General features: G+C 36.2%; 1 protein-coding gene across 1 annotated transcript in view; it reads right to left on the reverse strand.

Annotated features, from left to right (window-relative positions):
- The window catches only part of LOC144975968 (uncharacterized), a 90856-nt gene that overhangs the window by 46730 nt on the left and 26626 nt on the right, over nt 1-17500 (reverse strand). The window contains exon 2 of the mRNA XM_078920210.1: nt 16201-16267. Coding sequence (XP_078776336.1) covers nt 16201-16213 — 13 coding nt within the window. The 5' untranslated portion in view covers nt 16214-16267. The remainder of the gene's footprint in view (nt 1-16200; nt 16268-17500) is intronic.

Genomic DNA, 17500 nt, shown 5'->3' on the forward strand with positions numbered 1-17500 from the left:
CCTGGCGTCAGCCGCAGTGCAACGCCGCCAATTGAGCTAGGGCGAGGTGACTTGCTCAAGGCCACACAAGTGCAGCGGGTGATCGAACTCGGTACCTTTCGGGTACGAAGCGAAGACCGTATCGATGAGCCACGCTGCCCCTTCCATGGATTCACCATGCTAAATACTCTTCACACTGTTGCATTAATTCATTCCCCCAGCTGGCCACATGGAACCATATCTTCAGTTTACAGACCCAGTCATCTGTTAGGTGTCGTTTTTGTACTACATAACACTTACAATATCCATCACTGCCTATAGTCTGCTACTGATTCACACTTGAGTCGAGTGGGATATTGTGCGTTACTTACCCGAGGGGCGAAGTGGCGTAGTGGTTAATTAAGACATTGCACTGTGACCCGGAAGTACCCGGGTTCGAGCCCCGCTTCAGGCACTTTCGTTTTTTTCATTGACAACATGGGTGATTCCTGTTGACATCAGACATCTTGTTTGATGAGTTATCTATATTCCTTCGTGGAATGCCTAGGCGACGATATCTTATGATGTTGTGGCGAAAAAGGCATATATTTTTTTACCCGAGGATACGAGAACGACTCTGTGTTAGCGTTTAAGGGTTAATCTAAATTTCTGATTTCTTGCTTGCTTTTACGTGGACGTCAAATTTTTGTGAATTCGTTAACCATATATCAACTTTGATATTATATATAGTCTTGCTCGTTTGTGTGTGTGTGTGTGTGTGTGTGTGTGTGTGTGTGTGGATGTGTTGTGTGTGTATTTGTGTGTTTATGAGCTGAACTGTATGTGTGCGTGATTTGACATTGCATGACATACATTTCTCATTGAGTGAATTTTCACAATAACAACATAACTTCAATGCATATTTCGTGTGTTTTGCATTTTTCCCCCTTCTCCATTTCCATTCAGATCACATCTAGTTATTCAAAAAACCCATTAAAAATACTCATCCGTGCCCATCCCTATATTAATATCTGGTCCGCATGAGATTGGCGCTAAAGATTTCTTATCGATAATCGCAAAATTTGGATAGATTAATCTCAATATTTCACGCCCATGAAGCGAGAAGACGCGAAAAACGCCAACCATCAGGCCCATGAACAATGACTGTAGATGTTTTGTTACAGACCCCCTACGAAGATGGACGAATCAAACAATTTGCTTCACGTTATATCCTCATTACTTAGTCAAACATTTTCTTTATCGACACGAGAATCTTTTTTTTCCCTCTATAGTCATTCTTACGATTTCAAAAGAGCGTTCGACGCAGGTGGCTTGATAATAGCTAGCAAGAGGAGCCCATTGTGATATTTACTACAGTAAGGCGTTCTTAACGCATTAATGCCGAGACTTTGATAATTTCATAAAAATACATTTTATAGTTGTTGTTTTTTTTTTGTATTACACTACTGGAGAATCAGCAACTATTACGTATTTACTCCGGATATGTGGTCTAGTGGTATGACACTCGCTTTCGGATCGGAAGGTCCTGGGTTCGAGCCTCAAGCTCGGCGCATAGTTGAGTCCTTGGAAAATGCTCTTTACTCACATTCTCGCACCGTACTCAGGTGTAAAATGAGTACCTGGCCGTTAACAGCGTTGTCTTTGTCCGAAAAATTGTAATATCGCCTAACACTCGTTTTATCCCGTCCTACATGTTAAATGTTGCTGTTGAAAAGGGACCCATTGTAAAGGGCTTTGAGTACGTTTAGTGGATATTGCGCTATATAAAAGCTCACTTTTTAAAAAAACTAAAAAAATAACATAGGGCTTTCCAGTGAGAAGGGTGGTATAATACCCACAAAATAATCATATTCTTTCGGTGTTTTGACGTAGAATTAGCTACTGGCATTTTTGACCACGTCTCATACATTGAAACAGTCCTTATGTTATTGTCCTTTTCTAGTCATAAAGGTCATAAAGCCGGTGTTTATCCCGGTGTCGGTAGCTCTCGATCACTATTGATCAAACGTTGGTGATTTAAAAAAAAATTCTTTATGTTATGTAGACCTGCCTGCTTGAAAATAAAAATTTAAACTTGTCGTCGCTATAGTAAACATTACAAATCAACAGTTTATACTCACACATATTAAATAATTTTTAAAAATAAATTAAAATAATTATGTAGTCTTGTCCCAACCTTCATTTTTGAAAAGTGTTAATGACTAAGAGATGCTCATGGATTTCTGAAACTGTAACCAAAATTTCGTATTTCTACGAATCTTTTGTAGCAGTATTATGTAACCCATTGCCTTAAAACGGACTTATCTCGATGCGGAATTTTGTCTATAAAGTCCAAATGATCAGAAAATATTGTTTAAAAAAATATTTTTCAACTTGAAGAAACAAAACTCACTCATTTTAATGAAGGCACTTATTTTAACATAAGTTTTATAAGTTAAGCTTAAATTCAATTTTAAGCATCGTTTTCATCCATATATAATACTGTTGAGAGACATCTGGTGCAGTAACATTTGTCTTTCATCTCCAATCGCAGTTGGTCTTGATTTTGACACGTCTGTTTAACAAACTGTGCCAGGTTGTCTCGTGTCCAGTCTTATAACAAAATTAAGCTCCATTGATTTTTACATTTTGGCATTTATTTTACACGGACGTTAAATGCTTGGAAACTTTCAAACCAGTTCTGAATGCAGTCATTCGTCAAAGCGTTTCCTGTTTTGATTGGACTGTACTGCAACTGAACATTTGAAGTGGGGCCTTTTGCTAATACAAGCCATTGAAAATATTGAAGATTCAAGCACGGAATTGGAAACAATGAAGGTAAACCCTTGTCTCAGAATATCATAAGTAGTTCTTCAAAGCCATTTGGTTCATGAGGTCGGGGTTTATCTTAATTTCTATAGATAGTATGCAGATGACGTCACGCAGGTCTTTGTTATTGTTCTTTGCCATCCGCGTTTATGAGTAATGCTCACTGAACTGTATTAACCCGACTATAAACGTTCATGGATACACACAGTTTTGTGTTTTGGTCCGACATACTTCCGGATGGCAATGTTGTGAACTTCTCAGCCAAGCGCATACTATCTATAGCAGATAACATGTCTTGACGTAATTATTACGGATTATTATAACATAAACTTTAGGTCCAAAAACAAAACAAAACAACAAATAAATAAATAAATAAATAAATAAAGAAAGAAAGAAAGAAAGAAAGAAAGAAAGAAAGAAAGAAAGAAAGAAGGAAAAAAATTAAAAGGGGAAAAAAGCATTGAGGCCCGAGTTTCTATTGAATTCTTAATTTAGAAATAGATGGATATTGAACTTGTTCATGCTCGGTAATTTCCCTCATGAAGAATGGCGTTCCATGACATTCAACCTCTATAGGGAGACGGTACTTCGGTAAGGTAAGAACTTGTTCAGAGCCCCTACGGATAGTCTGGTCCAATGAAAAAGAATCTAAAGGAGCAGCCCTTAACTCTCGTTCATTTTATAGATTGTCTTTAAAATTTCACATTCAACCAACACAAATTGTTTTATTTTTCTTTAACCTCAATAACAAAAGTAGTAAGTACCTGTTATTCATACTTTTTAAAAACAGAACAAGCTCTACACCAGTGTGTTACTAAAAAAAAAACCATTCTTTGAACTTCGTGATATACATAAAAAAAAAATAATAATGAATAAACAATAAAACAGAAGGATAAAAAGTATGGATATATTGTAACGAATGTGACATTCTCTTATAGTTGCTAAAGAGAGGGTTAACTCTCTTCTTACCGGTCATTTTCCGGATTTTCCTCAAAACTTCACACCCAACCTATACAAAAATAGATTTATTTCGCTCAAAGACAATAGCTGTTAGTTCTTGCTAAACATATTTTTTTTTCTGCTAAATGAGCTCTTAAACACAGTGTTAGTATGCTTTAACTGTAGAAAACATTTTTGTTCAAATATTTTGATGTACAAAAAAAATTAGAATGAGAAAAATGTTGGCTGCATCGTAACAAATGTGACATTTTCTTATAGTTGGTACAGAGAGGGTTAAATAGTTAAGATGTCGTAGATGAGCAATGAGATAAAATTCATGGCTTTATTAGGTCGTTATTGTGTAACGTGAATTGTTATGTTAAATAGACGGATGTGATGTGGGATGTAATGTGGTGCCATCACGAGGCGTAAGGTTTCAACGTTTTCTAAAGATCATTTTGAACAAAAGAAATTAAATTGATATGGGGATTAAGGTATGAGATATGGTTTGAAAACAAGGATATTTATCTATCTACTTGTTTATTCTATTTTTTAAAAAATTAGCTTCAGCACAGGTGCATATTGTAGAGCATTGGCAAATTCAAAATATATTACGATACTCAATGATTAGGACTACATAATATTGGTTCACGATGAGGCGTTAAGAAAGAAGAAGAAGAAGAAGAAGAAGAAGAAGAAGAAGAAGAAGAAGAAGAAGAAGAAGAAGAAGAAGAAGAAGAAGAAACAACAACAACAACAACAACAACAACAACAACAACAACAGAACAAGAAGAATAACAAGAAGAAAATGAGGAATAATAATAATAATAATAACAATAATAATAATAATAATAATAATAATAATAATAATAATAATAATAATAATAATAATAATAATAATAATAATAATAATAATAATAATAATGATGATGATAATAATAATAATAATAATAATAATAATAATAATAATAATAATAATAATAATAATAATAATAATAATAAGAAGAAGAAGAAGAAGAAGAAGAAGAAGAGAAGAAGAAGAAGAAGAAGAAGAAGAAGAAGAAGAAGAAGAAGAAGAAGAAGAAGAAGAAGAAGAAGAAGAAGAAGAAGAAGAAGAAGAGGAGAAGGAGGAGGGGGAGGAGGAGGAGGAGGCGGAGGAGAAGGAGGAGGAGGAGTAGGAGGAGAAAGGGACACAATCAGTAATTGGATATAGATGCGAATTATGAGTTATTCCCCTTAAAAGGACCAGTAAAACAAAATGATAAATATAATTAGAAGAACCAGGGAAAAAAAGAGAAAAGGAAAGAAAAATAAATCACATCAGATGAGAATTTTGAGAAGGGAGATAACTCCAGATTAAGACTTATCTAATGATGCATCAAACCAAACATAAATCGACTACAAGAAAACAACAACAAAAATAAAACAAACAAAAAATAACAATAAAAAAAAAAAAAGGAAAAGCAAAGACAAAAACAAATTATTAAAAATAATAAAAGAACAAAAGCACAAGAAAACAAATATAAAAAATACAGGACCCCCCCCCCCCCCCCCCCCCAAAAAAAAAAAAAAGAAGAAAAAGAAAAAAATAACACCGTATTATGACTGGACCGTTAGATTGAGTTAGGCTTACCCTGACATAAAACCGTTTTGAGGCAATGCGATGACGTGCTAAGTTATGGTAAAACCAAAGCTCACGGAAACTTACATCCTCTCTCCCTTTCTCTCTATCTATCTGTCTATCTATCTTTCTATCTATCTCTTTCTATCTACCTACCTATCTATCTATCCATCTCTCTCTCTCTCTATTTCTCTCCCTCTCTCTCTCTCTATTTCTCTCCCTCTCTCTCTCTCTCTCTCTCTCTCTCTCTCTCTCTCTCTCTATCTCCTTCTATCTACCTATCTCTCCTCCTCTCATTTTGTTCATTGATATATATTTGGTATGATATACTAACCACCCAATCAATCGCTCTCTCACCCCCATCCCCCTTTTTAAGACCTTTTTGCAGTTACTTTTACTATATATACACATACACAGACATACGCACACGGATACACATACACAAACATATACACATCCTCTCCATTCTCTATCTCTCTCTCTCATTCTTTCTCTCTCTCTCCCCCCCCTCTCTCTCTCTCTCTCTCCTTATCTCGCGCCACTTCTTGCATCAACACTCGACGCCCTTTCCTCACATTAACTTTATTTCCACATTTGACAAAATGTGATATTTTGTAAATTTACATATTTGTTTGTGTTTTTGTTTACTGTCTCCTGACGAAGGCCAAGGGCCGAAACGTTGTTTGTTTTGTGTTGTTCCCTTATATATGAGTCACATCTACTCACTTTATATTTTTTATCTCCATATGGTAAAACCGAATTGCGCATGTTTAGAGTTAAAACACTTCAGATGAGAATTTTGAGAAGGGCGATAACTCCAGATTAAGACTTATCTGATGATGCATCAATATCTAATGAACACGCCGCACAAACATGTTGTGCCAATATTGCACACCAAATGATGCTGAGGAGCACGAGACAACTATAGAAGAAACAAAGACACATTCAAAAAATATCCCTACATGTTTAATGACCTGTCTTTGACGAGACCCAACATTTTATCCAAAGACTTCAAGGCAGACGACTTTGAATCAATTTGGGAAAAGTTGTAAAAATATTGCATCTGATCTTTATTTTTATATAGAAAGTCACCCGAAAACACCGCTATCTTTGTACTAAAATATTTAAACGGTTTATTCGTGGTCGTTAGAGCACGAAACCTCGGCTGTCTCGATGTTCATCAACGAGTCTTTCACCGTTGATTTATCCTTTTTGTTTCCAGGTACACTTTTATATTTGTTGGTTATTTGTTTCATGTCCTGACGGGTAAAGAAAAGTCGTCAAAAATTAATCAGCTTTTCCTCTGTCATTCCAAAACGTTTCATACAATCCTGCATGCAAGATTTCGTTATAAAAAAAATAATTGTTCATAATGGTGGTCTCCCTTGTTTTCTACATGTTCAAGAAAATTCATCCCAGATGGACAACTGGTGACTGCTCCGTCTCGAGAACAACACAAAAGAAGTTTGCTTGTTGTTCAATACTGCAACATTCTATTATGATAATGCAACAACAGATAATATATTCATAGTGAATAGGATAGAAATCTTTATGCATGCAATTACCCTTAAAAAATAACCCTTTTCTGTTTTTTAGAGATCGTCGTTAGCAGAGCAAGGAGACGAAATGGGGGGTGGAGAGAAAAACAATAAAGATAAAGAGGAAAATTATGATATAACCATAGAGCGGGTTGGTAACCTTCACCTCATGTTATAATTTGAGTTTGTTTATTTGTTTGTTTGTTGGTGCAAAATATAATTATCAATGTCTCTTTTCCTAGATGTTTTGAGTGTGTGTGTGTGTGTGGGGGGGGGGGGGGGTGTAATTAAGTTGAATTTGAACCTGTTTCCATCTGTTAAATAGCTGGAGCGAGACTAAGACATTATAAAATTAAATGTTATTTAAATGCCGAGCGTTAATGAGGGGGAAGCAACAACATGTGTGTCTTGTAAATATGATACTTCATTATTGCTGTTGAGAATATGTTTATCTCTCTGTGTGTCTATGTGTGTGTGTGTGTGTGTGTGTGTGTGTGTGTTTGTATGTGAGCGTTGTTTGGTTGAGTTCAATTCTCAGTGGATGTGAATGTACGGTGACATGATTACTGTCAATCTTGTCACTGTCAAGAAAAACCGATCGCCAACATCGAATGAAAGGTTAACTATGATCAGAGGTCAAATTCTTTTAAACTTCTTAAACGCCCAGATATGGATAAGTACCTAGCCATAATATTACCATGGCTCTAACTGGATTAAAATAAGATGTCATAGTGAAGTGTAGAATATTCAGTGCATATAATATTTTATACAATCGACTCCGCTTAATCGCACACCCTCGGGAGTTCAGGTTAGTATGTCGATTAAACGGAGTGTGCGATTGAGGAGGAAGCTAAAAATAGCATCTAAGCACCAGCTTTTATCTTCCGGTGGCGCTCAATGGCGACGCTTGGTTTTTCATTGCTCTGTTGTTCATCAGTAAAAGTTTGTATTCTTGTGTTATTATCTGCCATCGTTTTTGTATATGGACCTATTATTTGTAATTGGAATACAGGTATGACTATATTTAAATATTTCTATTTGCTGTACCTATTTCAATAATGTGTAGAGCATGAAAAGTTACTACGAGTGAACAATGTTGTTGTGTTCGAAATAAAAACAATATGGCGACCGTCGTCTACACAAAAAACGAATTGCTTGATATTGGACAAACAACAATCAAAACAAAAGATCGAAATGGTTTTATTGTTTCAATCAAGAAAAGAAAAAGAGGAAAACGTGGAGGCGTCAAGCAAAGAATTCGAAGAACTGGTAAAGTACCACTACCTATGATTATACTTTCAAACGTTCGATCTATCAGAAACAAAGCGGACAATATTAGCGCGCTGTGTAAATTTGATCCTGATTATGAAAACTCAAGCATACTGTGTTTTACAGAGTCATGGCTTTCAGACTTAGACACAGATAAAAGTGTAGAATTGGAAAATTTCATAATACATAGGCGTGACAGAGATAGCTCAATGACAGGAAAACAAAAAGGTGGTGGTATTTGTGTGTATGTCAACAAAAACTGGTGCAAAAGCTGTCGAACTACACGTTCATTATGTGAAAAGGACATCGAGCTCATTTCCCTCTCTCTTAGACCCCACTATTTACCTCGGGAATTCCCACTTATTTATATCATTGCTGTGTACGTCCCTCCTGATGCGAATGCTAACACAGCTTTACAGGTAATTGAGGAGGAATCATTTAATTTTTTAAGAAAACATCCTGATGCCCCCGTAATAATTCTTGGTGATTTCAATCACTGCCCTCCTATAAATTCTTTTTATCAACACGTCTCTGTTCCTACCAGACGAGATAAAACCCTGGATCTGTGCTATACAAATATTAAAAATGCATACAGAAGCGTTCAAAAAGTAAAAATAGGAAATTCAGATCACAATAGTGTGTTGTTGATTCCAACCTACAAAACTAAATTAAGACAACATAAAGCGATTGTGAAAGAAACTCGTCTTTGGTCAACAGAAAATATAAACAAACTCCAAGGTTGTTTTGACTGCACAATATGGGATGAACTCATGTCTGATAACATGTCACTGGACGAGTGGGTTGATGTTGTCACGTCTTATATTCATTTCTGTTGTGATTTGTGTGTGGACACTAAAAGGATTAAAATATTTAACAACAACAAACCTTGGGTCAACAAACGAGTTAAATTATTTATAAATATGAAGAAAATCGCTCATATGAGTGGGGACAAAAACAAGCAGCACGAGGCAGAAAAACAATTAAAGAGGGTAATTTATGAAGAAAAACGTAAATATAAAGATAAAATGGAAACAAACCTTAAAAATCCAAATGCATCGCAGGCGTGGAGGATGATTAAAGAAATGGGTGGCGTTAACAACAAAAAGACCGATTTTAACAATGACACACATATGAATATCGAGGAATTAAATAAGTTTTACTGTCGATTCGACACCATTGACAACGTACTTTCAAAAATTAATATCATAACAAAAAATACGTCTCCTCCGCCAGAAATCGAAGAAGAGGAGGTCATCAATGTTCTTAAGTTATGTAAAAAGAAAAAAGCACCAGGTCCAGATGGACTTAGTGGGGAACTCATTTCAAACTGTAACAACCAACTAGCTGTCCCTTTCTTGCCTATTTTCCAACGTTCAATAGATGAACAGAAAATGCCAATTATATGGAAAACATCGACTATAATTCCAGTACCCAAAAAGAATCCACCAACTCAGCTGAATGATTATAGACCTGTTGCGTTAACATCAATTATTATGAAATGTCTGGCAAAAATTCTGAAAAGAGAGCTGTTGCAATTTATATATGACCAACACATACTTGATCCATATCAGTTTGCCTACCAACAAAATCTTAGTGTGGAAGACGCACTCCTCACAGTGATGCATTCAATATCAAATCACTTGGATGTTTCACCCGCCAACTACTGCCGAATCCTATACGTCGATTTTTCGTCTGCCTTTAATGCCATGAAAACCAACATATTAATCAGTAAACTGCATGCTCTAAACCTTCCCCATTACCTCATCAACTGGTATAACAACTTTCTCATCGATCGCCCCAACATGTCAGAGTAGGCTCAAATATATCATCAATAAAAACTCTTTCAAACGGATGCCCACAAGGGTGTGTAAGCTCACCTCTACTTTACATCCTCTATACAAACGATTGTGTGGCTAGCTTTGATAACTGCCAACTCATCAAGTATGCTGATGACACCGCAATACTCGGCCTGCTCAATGATTCCGTCTCCGAATTTAAATACACTGAGCAAGTTAGTAAATTCAGCAAATGGTGTGCCGATAACTGTCTAGAGCTCAATGTAACAAAAACAAAGGAACAACTGTTTGATCACAGAAAAATAGGAAAAAGAGCAAGACAAATAACAAAAATTAACAATCAGGCGGTTGAAACTGTTGAAACGTTTAAATACCTTGGTGTAATTATAGATAACAGTCTAAGATTTGAATCGCACACCAAAAATGTCATCAAAAAATGTAACCAGCGCTTGTATATACTCAGAAAATTAAGGTCTTTCAATGTGAACAGAAAGACCATGATACAAATCTACAAGTCATTAATATTGAGTATCGTTTCGTTTGGCATCACAATGTGGTATGGAAGCTGTGGAACAAAAGAAAAATCCAAACTACATAGAACCCTCAGAGAGGCTTCAAAAATAATTAACATCGACCTTAGAAGCCTTGACACAACTTTTATTAATGCAGTTGAGAAGAAATCTTTTAACATTATCAACGAAAAGAGGCATCCGCTGAGCGAAAAATTCCAACTTCTGCGCTCCGGAAGACGGTATCTAGAAGCAAAATGTAGGACAAATCGACATAAGACAACCTTCATTCCAACCGCCATAAAATTAATTAACAAATCTTTTGTGGAAAAATGAGACAACCAATGAAAATAACGAGAAGCAGTGTCGTGAATCATCATCATCGACATTGCCGCCGTCGTTATCATTCATCATCATCATCATCATCATCATCATCATCATCATCATCATCATCATCATCATTATCGTAGTCATCATCATCTTCATCATCATCATCATCATCATCATCATCATCATCATCATCATCATCATCATCATCATCATCATCATCATCATCATCATCATCACAATCATTGCCATATTCTTCTTAATATAAGACACTATATTTATAATATGGTTATCTGCTGTCCCAGCAAATATATCGTATCGTTCTATCTGTCTGTCTGTGTGCCTGTATATATGTATGTATGTATGTATGTATGTATGTATGTATGTATGTATGTATGTATGTATGTATGTATGTATGTATGTATGTATGTATGTATGTATGTATGTATGTAGGCATGCATATACGATGATATGCTGGTTTGTATGTATGTCTGCAGGTATGTATGTATGTATGTATATGTGTTTGTATGTACGCTCATTTCTTTTGTATACATGTGTAGAAACAATGTACAAGCGTGTATGTTCGTGTATGGCTGTGTCTGTATTTGTAAATGTGTTGATGTTCATACCATGAACCAAACTGAGCATTGTTACCTCACATGAATTGCCTTTAATTTGGACAATAAAGATTATTATTATTATTATTATTATTTATGTAGGACCTTCACTTATGAGTATTCTACTGGCTTGGGATCGCCACGTTCTAGACATGACCTCATAAGAATGTTTGTTTTGTATTCATTTATTTATTTGGGTTTTTTTTCTGTTTGTTTTTTTTTTCCCTTTTCTTTTTATCTGTTTTTTTTTTATTTAATCTTTTCCTTTTCTTGTTTTATCGACAAAATGTGACATTTTTGTTTGTTAGAACAGTAATCGCGAAGCGTTGATTACTTTCTATTCTGTTTATAAAACTTTGTCTCCAGCCTCGTCAACGTAGATCATTTGTCAAGCGTTCTTCTTGGATGAAGTTGGCGTAGTTTTTCTACCATGTCAAGTTTTTCAGTGTTTGTCAGGGGTGTGTGCCACAGTGTGTGCGGCTATGTGGTCTTGTGGTATGCCACTCGCTTTCGGATCGGAAGGTCCTGGGTTCGAGCCTCGCACTCGGCGCATAGTTGAGTCCTTGGAAAAGGGTTTTACTCACATTCTCTCACCGTACTCAGGTGTAAAATGAGTACATGGCCGTTATCAGCGTTGCCTTTGTCCGAAAAATTGTAATATCGCCTAACACGTGGCATGTCCCATCCTACATGTTAAATGTTGTTGGGGTTGACCAGGGACCACTTGTAAAGCGCTTTGAGGATGTTTAGTGGATATTGCGCTAAATAAAGCTCAATTTTAGTTTTTATTTATTTTTATTTCGATGACTCATCCTCATCTTCATTATTTAGGCATTGTCTTTTAAGTGGCTGAACGGAGTCCAGTGGCTCCTGAGATGTCAATTTACCGCTGATAGGAATATTGTTGTATATTGTTACAAATCGATCGCATGCTTTGGCCGAAAATGTGTGTGGAACGGGAATATCTTACAACGTTGATTTCATAATCAAGATGTAGCGTTTAAGCGGAGATGGTGTGCGATTAAGCGGTGCGATTTTTAAAAAAAATCAGTTATTTTGGGAATGCGTAGCGTATAAGCGGAGTGTGCGACTAACCGATGTGCGATTAAGCGTAGGGAACTGTATCTTCATATAATTCACAATTAATATAGATAGATAGACAAAAAAAGACAGATATATATATATATATATATATATATATATATATATTATATATATATATATATATATAGAGAGAGAGGAGAGAGAGAGAGAGAGAGGGGATGGGGTAGAGAGGGGGAGGGGGTGGGGTGAGGGGATAAGGGGAGAGAAGAGGTTTTCAAAATCTTGGAGATTTAGTTTACAACATACCAAATACCAAATAAAGAATATTATAAAGAATGATTGAAACATATTTTTTTAAAATTTTTCTGATTTGAAAGGATTGATGTTATCTTTATGCCTACGTTTTGGACCAGGTTGAATCGACCCCTACTGAGTTCAAACCCGCTGACTTACTCAAACTCCTCCCCACATTCAGCAGGAGGTTTGTGTTGACAATAAGACTGGGCCGAATACAATCCACACAATAATATATAATATATGTTATGCCTTCTGCCGTATTCTGAAAAATAACATTTAAAAAACATTTTGGCGAAGAAAATGTCGTCTTTAAAATACCGATCGATTGAAATGGTATTCATCTTTCCAAAAAAAAAAAAATATCTCTAATCTTGAGCTTTAAAATCTCAATTTCCAGAATTTTTTTTTTTTGTTTTTTTTGTTTTTTTTTTTTTGAAAGATAAGGGACATTTTAATGAATCGATATTAATTTGAAGGACGATTTTTCTGGCAAAAATATATTTTAAAAAGCGTTTTTAATAAATCAGAATACGGCGGTTAACACCATCCCTCTTTCAGCCGCCATGGGGATGAAGTGTAAAAATCTCCATAAACAACCGCCTTATTGTTCACGCCTTTCTGTCAAAACTCCACTTCTCACCACTTAAACGTCTATAATTTACTCTTCATTCTATAATGGCAAACCGACTAAATACACGGGGTAAACTTCATACTTCATGCTCCTTGTCACATCATAAAACCCATTTTAAAAAACTTTCCAAAACTCGGAGTCATTATCATGATAATAAAGAAACGAAAGATATGAAAAAAACCAACACATTTTCCCGGCCTATTCATCCATTCATCCTGAACTCCGCTCATCAACAAAACACGGTATATCCATTTTTGTCAGAAATACATTTAATAGATAGAACGAAAATGATGTCACTCATGCCTTTGTTATTGTTTTTTGCCATCCACGTTTATGTGTTATTCTCACTATACTGTATTATCCAGACTATAAAAGTTAATGGTTACACATAGTTTTGCGTGTTGGTCCGTTATACTTCCGGATGGAATATTGTGAGCTTCTTAGCCAAGCGCATACTATCCATATATCCATCGAATGAGATGATCCACAACTTGTCAAAATGTCTGAAACCAGAGACTTCAACGATTTCCCGGCATTAAGACTTTTATTTGTTGAAAGACAGGGGGCTATCTAAATCCCTTGATATCTAATGATTACCTTACCTAATTTTTCAATATTATTTTTCAATATTATTTATCAATAATACTTTTAAATATTATTTTCCAATATTATTTTTAAATATTATTTAATTTTAATTTTTCTTTACCCATATAATAAAAAAAAAAGTATTTTAGTACGTTTAAGATTTGACGGTGATATCCCATAATACAATAGCTTAGATTTCTCTCCGTGTGAACGGAGTGCCGGCATAAGTATCCCGTACTGTATGTCTCAATCACAGACCGTGGAGAAGTAGCGGCTCTTATGAAAAATCTCTTTCCTTTATAATAATTTTGTCTAACAATATTATCCTTTGGATTCGTCTGGATGCTCGCAATCCATAAATTATCCATTCGAATCCATTTAGACAGAAAGCAGAGGGTGTTAATTATGACACCGATGGAACGTGTCTGGTGTGAGGAAAAAGAAACTAGCAGCAGCATCATCAACAACAACAACAACAACAACAACAAGAACAACAACAACAACAAAAACAAGAACAACAACAACAACACGAACAACAATACTGATTTTTAATTTTACTTTTCTTTCTCACAAAAATTATCATTATTATTATATTTTATCTTATAAATAATGTCTGATATCTTGACTTCCTACTTGCCATCTCTAAATAAAATTGAGCTTTTATATAGAGCAATATCCACTAACCGTGCTCAAAGCGCTTTACAAAGGGTCCCTGTCCAACAGCAACATTTAGCATCTAGGACCGGACATGACGCCTGTTAGGCGATATTCATTTTGTTTTTTGACAGAGACAACGCTGTTAACGGCCATGGCACACCCGTGAGAGAATGTGAGTAAAGTGCCTTTTCCAAGGACTCAACTATGAGCCGAGCGAGGCTCGAACCCAGGGCCTTCCGATCCGAAAGCGAGTGTCATACCACAAGACCACATACCCGCACAGACCATTCAATCTTAAACTCACCAAACACGAATGAACATCAAATACTAATCATCTTTTTTAAAACATTCCCTCAAGCAGTCCTGCCTACCTTAAAATCTAAACGTTCGTTAATATTGGGAGATAAAAATAATAGCCGCTCGAGTTACTTTTTTCTGTGCGGCTATGGGGTCTAGTGGTATGACACTCGCTTTCGGATCCGAAGGTCCTGGGATCGAGCCTCTCTCGGCCCATAGTTGAGTCCTTGGAAAAGGCTCTTTACTCACATTCTCTCACCGTACTCAGGTGTAAAATGAGTACATAGTCGCTAACAGCATTGTCTCTGTTGAAAAAGAGTGTAATATCGCCTAACATACGTCATGTCTCGTCCTGCAAATTAAGTGTTGCTTTTGGCCAGGGACCCCTTGGGAAGCGCTTTGAGCACGTTTAGTGGATATTACGCTATATAAAAACGCTCAGAGCTCAGTTTTTAAAATAACAACAAACCCTCACAAGGATTAAATAACACTTCAAGAGATCATCATACTATGCTGTCACAGGGCTCACAAGATCGGTTTTCTTCACAAGTTATTTAAGAGTGAGATCGAACCACGGAAATTGAATCCATGTTCTGTGGATCGAAAGCTAGATATGCCTAAATGAGCCAATAAGATGGATAGATATAATAAAGTGACTCATGTATAGATAGTTCGAAGATGACGTCACTCAGGTCTTTGTTATTGTTTTTGCCATCCGCGTTTGTGAGTTGTTCTCACTAAACTGTATTAATCAGACTATAAAAGTTCATGGTCACACAGAGTTTGCGTGTTGGTCCGTTATACTTCCGGATGGCAATGTTGTGAACTCCTTGGCCAAGCGCATTCTATCTATAGATAGAACGAAGATGACGTCACTCAGGCCTTTGTTTTTTTTTTTTTTTTTTTTGTTTTGTTTTTTGCCATCCATGTTTGTGAGTAATTCTCACTTAACTGTATTAACCAGACTTTTAAAGTTCATGATTACACATAGTTTTGTGTGTTGATCCGTTATATTTCCGGATGGCAACGTTGTGAGCTTCTTAGCCAATCGCAAACTATCTATAAAGGAGCAACACAAAAACAAACAACGTTTCGGCCCTATGCCTTCGTCAGGAGACAAACAACAAAAGACAAAAATTTAAGGTTACAAAAAAAAAAAAATCTCATTTTGTCAAATGTGGAAACAAATGTGGATCGAACTGCGGCATGAAAAAGTTAAAGTAGGGTAGAAGATGTTATCAGTATAGACAATGATTAAGTTGTATACATTTTTTGCATAGACATACCTGTATGAGGCATTCTGTCCAATCCAATGTCTTTGTCTGCCTGGATATTGGTGACTTTATCTGGGGCCTAGAGAGGATATAAATAAATGGAATCTTTGATAATAAATTTATAGATAAATAGATTAATGAATTTATAAATATGTACTTTCCCAGATTATTAAATTGAGATTTTTTTTAAATAGCGCGATATCCACTTAATGTGCTCAAAGCGCTTTACAAGGGGTCCCTGACCAACAGCAACATCTAACATGTAGAACGAAACATGAAGCATGTAAGGCGATATTACAATTTTTTTTCGGACAGAGACAACGCTGTTAACGGCCAGGTACTCATTTTACACATGAGTACGGTGAGAGAATGTGAGTAAAGAGCCTTTTCCAAGGACCCAACATGCGCCGAGCGAGGCACGAACTCAGGACCTTCCGATCCGAAAGCGATTGTCATACCACAAGACCACATAGCAGCACAATATGTAATCTCCCTTTGGTTTTAGAAGAAAATATTCCAAGCTTTGAGCACGTTTAGTGGTCATTGCATTATATAAAAGCTTAAGTTTACCCCCCCCCCCCCCGACCCCCAATTTCACACTATTGGGGGGATTCTCCCACGGTACAACAGTACCTGCAATTAATACGAACACACGATCGACAAACACACCAGTGACACGACATAAAAATGAAATGACACTTCATCACATTTAATTTAGTTTATTATCCACGTCATATCCCATCACAAATTATTGACTCCACCTGACTTCAAATTTGAGTCTGTCAGTCAATGTATTACATTCCAGTTTCATTGTTGGAATCAATGCCTAATTTACCCACGACACCCCCACCCCCTCCCTCCCTCCTCCCACACACACACACACACACACACACATACACACAAACACACACACACACACAAACACACACCCTAGCCCACCCTTCGTGTTTTTTATTGTTTCCAATTTACTGGTCAGCGTGAATGTTTCCCTATGCTGTTCTCTAAATCTATTTTCGTTTTATGATGAAGTTCTGGATTTATAGAGTTAGCGCCCATTGCGTGAGTTATCGTGAATGGGTGAGAGTTAGCGCCCTTTGGTCAGCCATCAATCGGAACAATTCGATTCATCTCGTGTCTTGACCCTGACAGCTAACTGGACAAAAGGTGACCAATAAGTTTATTGAGATGGAACGAGAAGGACAGGGAATGGTTGGGTGACTTCATGTCCCTGTCAGCTTTGTGGAGATTAAATTATAACTTCTTTATTTTTTACATCTGTTGACTGCCACCTGTACCATGGGAAACTAATGTA

This window comes from Berghia stephanieae, chromosome 6 (assembly GCF_034508935.2).
Source record: "Berghia stephanieae isolate SIO BIC M18660-M18661 chromosome 6, UCSD_Bste_1.3, whole genome shotgun sequence".
In the NCBI taxonomy this organism is placed as follows: domain Eukaryota; kingdom Metazoa; phylum Mollusca; class Gastropoda; order Nudibranchia; family Aeolidiidae; genus Berghia; species Berghia stephanieae.